This window comes from Maniola jurtina, chromosome 6 (genome assembly GCF_905333055.1).
Source record: "Maniola jurtina chromosome 6, ilManJurt1.1, whole genome shotgun sequence".
Classification (NCBI taxonomy): domain Eukaryota; kingdom Metazoa; phylum Arthropoda; class Insecta; order Lepidoptera; family Nymphalidae; genus Maniola; species Maniola jurtina.
This window is the reverse complement of record NC_060034.1, coordinates 14,249,908-14,254,907: the sequence shown is the minus strand read 5'-3', so window position 1 is coordinate 14,254,907 and position 5,000 is coordinate 14,249,908. Positions and strand designations below refer to the sequence as shown.

Below are 5,000 nucleotides of genomic sequence, written 5' to 3'. Positions count from 1 at the left end.
TAGAGAATTGATCAGGGAGTAACATAGGCTACTTTTTTAACCGACTTTCAAAAAGGGAGTTGTGTTTTTCTATCTATGTACACCGAAATCTCCGAGATTTCTGAACCGATTTGGGTCATTTCTTTTTTGATCGATAGAGGAACTTTGCGACATTGTTTCATAAAAAATTCTGACCAATCTACGCGGGCGAAGCTGCGGGCATCAGCTAGTAATATAATAATTCACCTCAACATGGTAATTTTCAACTGTTCAAAGTATCAATCCAACTATATTTTTAAATTGATGCGCTAAACATGATGTTTTTATGATGACTGCTTACCTTGACACAAACTGTTTAAAGACAATAATTACGTTACGCTTCTTGAACCTAATTATTTGAAGTAGGTACCTATTCTAAGGGTCATAGCACACATATCAACTCAGAAACGGATCATCACCGTATTCACTCGAGCTGTTAGTATTCTTTGTATGAAACTCCTTACTGCCAACACACACTAATCGGAATCGTATCGTTATCTCCTAACCTCGAGACAAGCTCAGAAACTGCAGTGAGGTGCATGGTCAACTTGCAGTATCTACGCCTACGGCTCGTCATACATATACTAATTAATCTATGGGCTCGTCGTCCCGACGCTTACAGCTCTCCATGCGTCTGTCTCTTCATCCACGCTTGTGTGTGTTGTGTGTGGGCGACTTACAGCTCAAGCGCGACGTCGCGTGTCGCTTGGTCAGTCGTCTATCCGTACCGGAGCTCCTGATCCGCTTTTACATTGGGTTGATGCCTGGTTGACGGCGAAGCGATAGGCAATACGGTGACGTTTCCTATCCGAGTTGATATGTGTGCTATGACCATTACTCTTCGCGCTAAACCGTGTAATCGTTGACATTGTTTGAACTACTAATAAGCTGATGCCTAACTCCGTGGTTTGAGCGAAGTCATATTATAAAAATATTTAAAACTTTTGTACAGTAGACCTATTTTATAGCAAATAAATAAATTTCATTTCATTTCATTTTCATTTCATTTCATTTTAGTGTACCTAGTAGTTCACTCTAACAGTAGGGTGAACACGAACACTGTTTTTTTTTTTCAAGCAAAATACATAATTGCATGGAATGATGTCAAATTGTCAACCCTGGAACTATTTTGAGTGACCGATTTTCCTGCAATGGGTGTAAAGCCGGCTTTGCACTCTCTGTACAGTTTCTTCTGTGTTTTTTGTATATGTACATTGTACATAGGTATGTTTGTGTACTGCAATAAAGAATTCTAAATTGAACCTCGATAGCTCAACGGTTGAGGAGCGGACTGAATTCCGAAAGATCGGCGGTTCTAACCCCACCCATTGCACTATTGTCGTACCCACTCCTGGCACAAGCTTTACGCTTAATTGGAGGGGAAAGGGGAGTATTAGTTATGATTAGCATGGCTAATATTGTTTAAATAAAAAATAAAAAAATATCTGTGTCTGTGGCTTTTAACAAGACATTTTGTTACATTTGGTTCATCCCATGGAAAGACATAGCCATTTTATATCCCGGAAAATCAAAAAGATCCCACAGGCAGATGATCGGTTACTTACAAAATGTCATAGCTCAACACACACTTATTTTTCAAAAATCATACAAATTCTTCCTACGACTATATAAATAATATAATATATACCTAAGAAAACACAACAATGAGCAATAAAAAAGGTACCTAGCTGAATAAACTCAGCAAAATGAAGATAAGGAAGAATTTTCTTAATGGTTACTGAAATTTACGAAATCGTTTCGGAAAGTGGTACTTAACCAGTGTCGTACAGTCATGTATACAGGCTATCCATTAAGCTGGTAGGTAGGTAGGTCTATAAATATATCATTTTCTGAAAAACTACCAGTTCTTACGTAGGTATTCTTTCAATAACTTTTTATAAGAATGCCAATTGCCATTGCTAAGTTGTTACAAAACAGTTAAAATAAAAGAAAACAAAACAGTTATTTATTTAATTGTACAAAAAATAAAATGATACTAAGCAGATAATTACAAAAGAATAAATAAAATTATTAAACAAGTACCTATAGTTTTTTTTTTACTTTTGCATTCATTGATCTATGTACCAAAAATGTTATCGATGCATAAAATTAAACGAAATTGGAATATGAACTAAATGAAAATTAGTACTTTAGTAGATAGAAGTGTAATCAGCTAATTAAAAGTGAATAAATTAACATTTCAATAAAAAATAATTAATAAAAATAAGTTAATGATAATATGACACTTTCCAATTAGAATTAATAAAACAAACAAAATACAAGTAGCTTCTACTGAAAATTTTTGAAAATACGTTTAAAATTTGGTTGAACTTTATTTGGTGCCTAGCGAATTTAAATAATTTAGAGTTAAAGTACAATTTTATCGTATTTCGTACAAATTAAAATTTTACGTAATCAAGCGTCGTTTTATTCATCAGAACAATCAACTGGTATAGTACGCTTCAGATTAATCACACGGAATTGTTCAACTTCACAGTTATCTCCTAATCTCACGCTCAATGGTCCATCGATGAAAAATCGACTGGACATGGTCACTTCACCATCACCACAGAATACTTCAACGGAACTTGCATCGATAAAAATGGTCATTTTGAGTATATACTTTGGTTTCCATTCCGTGCGACGAAGGCCATCATCACCGCCCCGGTCGAGGGATATTTGACCATTTGTCGCGTCATAATAAATCAGAACTGACCTGTTTTTTCCCTCGATAGACAATTCTAAATCACTCGACGGAGATGCCCTGATATTCACTTCACCGGCTTTGTCAGCTAATGTAACACTGGTACCACCCGAAGCTCTTCCAGTGCAAATAACATTGTCTCTAGCTTCTCTGATTTCAGGCACAGGCCTTTGAAGCAAACGCAAGTCTTTCGTAAGCGTCAATATCCTCGGTAATGTCATCTGTCCTGTAAAGCCATCATTTTGTTCAGCGTAGTTCGTTTCCCACATATCGTTCCATGCTAAAACCAATCTCCTTTTCTTGTTATCCAGAATAGACTGCGTTGCATAAAAATCATGGCCGTGATCCAGTTCCCGGAATTCAGTTTTGGGTACGAATTTTCGTGTCACGTAATCAAAACTTCCAACTATATAGCCACATTGGTAAAGATTTAAGAACTTATCTCCTTCTGGTTTAACTCCTTGAGGCGAAAATAGAAGTACAAAATAGCCACCAATCTGGAAGAAGTCGGGACATTCCCACATGTAACCGAGTGGTCCATCGGATGCAGCGACAATAGAATCTTCTTCCCAGTTGTATTTATCTTTTGATGAATATAAAAGCACGCGGCCGAGCTCTGTATCATTTTTAATAAATTTATTACCCAGAACTAAGTAATAGGTATCACCGTGTTTCCAAATTTTAGGATCTCTGATGTCTGGTTGGCGCCCTGCGCCGAGGATGATAGGATTATTTTCATATTTCACCACGTTGACTCCGTCTTCGCTAATAGCGAGGGCCTGGCTCTCCTCGTGATCGGGTGTCTCCCCGGGATGGTTTATATGAGCTGTATAGTATAAATACATTTTACCGTCTTCTATTAAAGCGCTGCCTGAGAATACTCCGCTTCTATCGTAGGTATTGTTTGGATACATTGCTATCGGAAGGTGTTGCCAGTGAACAAGATTGGTACTTTTCATATGTCCCCAGTGAGCTGTTCCGGGTACCAAAGCAGAGTCAGGATTAAATTGGTAGAAGAGGTGGTAATTATTTTTGAAAAATGTTAATCCATTGGGATCATTCATCCAGCCGTATGGTGGCGCAGCGTGATACCGTGGATAGTAGCGACAATTGGTGATCTCTCCATTGATGCTGTAAAGAAACAAAAGTAATGTTAAAGTATTGAAAATTACTCTCATTGTTACAATGAGGAGCGAAGACAGCTGAGACAAGAATAATTTGTTTCCGCTTCTGTAAAGTTATTATATAGCGGTAAAGTCGTGTCATAATTTTACCTGCTTACATTGCGGATAATGGATTTTTGTTATACAAATTTGTAACGCTCTGTACGATTACAAATACGTCAACTAGATAGCAGGTGTAGAGAAAATATACGGGTTAAGAATTTTATTATAATGGTGATACGTGAGTTTAAGGAAAAGGTAGGATGCGGCCTCGGTACTGTCTCCTTCGAGTATCGTTTTGGGAAGTAGGTAAAAAAACGGTCAAGCGCAAGTGGACTCGCACACAAAGGATTCCGTACCGTCACATAAGATATACCCCCTTTTAAATTGTTTTCATGGTGACTGTTTTCAATTTTTTGTTATTTGTTGTTATAGCGGCAATATAGAAATACACATTCTGTGAAAATTTCAACTCTCTACATTTTACAGTTCACGAGATACAGCCCACTGGCAGACAGACGGTCGGACGGATGGACACCGGAGGCTTAGTAATAGGGTCCTGTTGGTTCCCTTGCCTTCAAACAAGTTTATAATATCTATTAAAATTATGCTCCTGAAAAAGCAACAATCGAAGATTATGAAAATGCGTTGCTTTGACCAGCAGCTCGCTTAACAGGGCTCTCTCCGTCACTCGTTTCCACTCGTTTCATACAATCGTAGTTCCAATTTCATTTGAATATTAAGCAACCAAAGTCCATGAAATTTTGCAGACATATTCTAGAAACTAATATCTGTGTCTGTGGTGTTTTAGATTTTTCTAAAAATATGTAGTTTTAAAATTACAGGGGCTCAAAGATTTGTATGAAATTTTTAAGACCGCGTAACTTTGAAACCGAATATTTTAACAGAAATCTGGAAAACCACAGACATAGATATTAGTTTCTAGAATATGTCTGCAAAATTTCATGGACTTTGGTTGCTTAATATTCAAATGAAATTGGAACTACGATTGTATGAAACGAGTGGAAACGAGTGACGGAGAGAGCCCTCTTAAGCAATGCGCTAGACTTCAATTACTTTTATGTGTCATAATATTGTAGGTATATCAAATCTTT

The 5,000-nt window shown here is 37.1% G+C and overlaps 1 protein-coding gene across 1 annotated transcript; it reads right to left on the bottom strand.

Annotated features, from left to right (window-relative positions):
- Positions 1–1,975: 1,975 nt before the first annotated feature.
- On the bottom strand, positions 1,976–3,958 carry LOC123865932 (sucrose-6-phosphate hydrolase-like). Its single transcript, XM_045907151.1, has one exon. The coding sequence runs from the start codon at positions 3,898–3,900 to the stop codon at positions 2,446–2,448; it is 1,455 nt and encodes a 484-aa protein (XP_045763107.1). The 5' UTR covers positions 3,901–3,958; the 3' UTR covers positions 1,976–2,445.
- Between the last annotated feature and the right edge of the window lie 1,042 nt (positions 3,959–5,000).

Coding starts and splice junctions, on each gene's coding strand:
- LOC123865932 (XM_045907151.1), bottom strand. CDS start 3,900: ATGAGAGTAATTTTCAATACTTTAACATTACTTTTGTTTCTTTACAGC.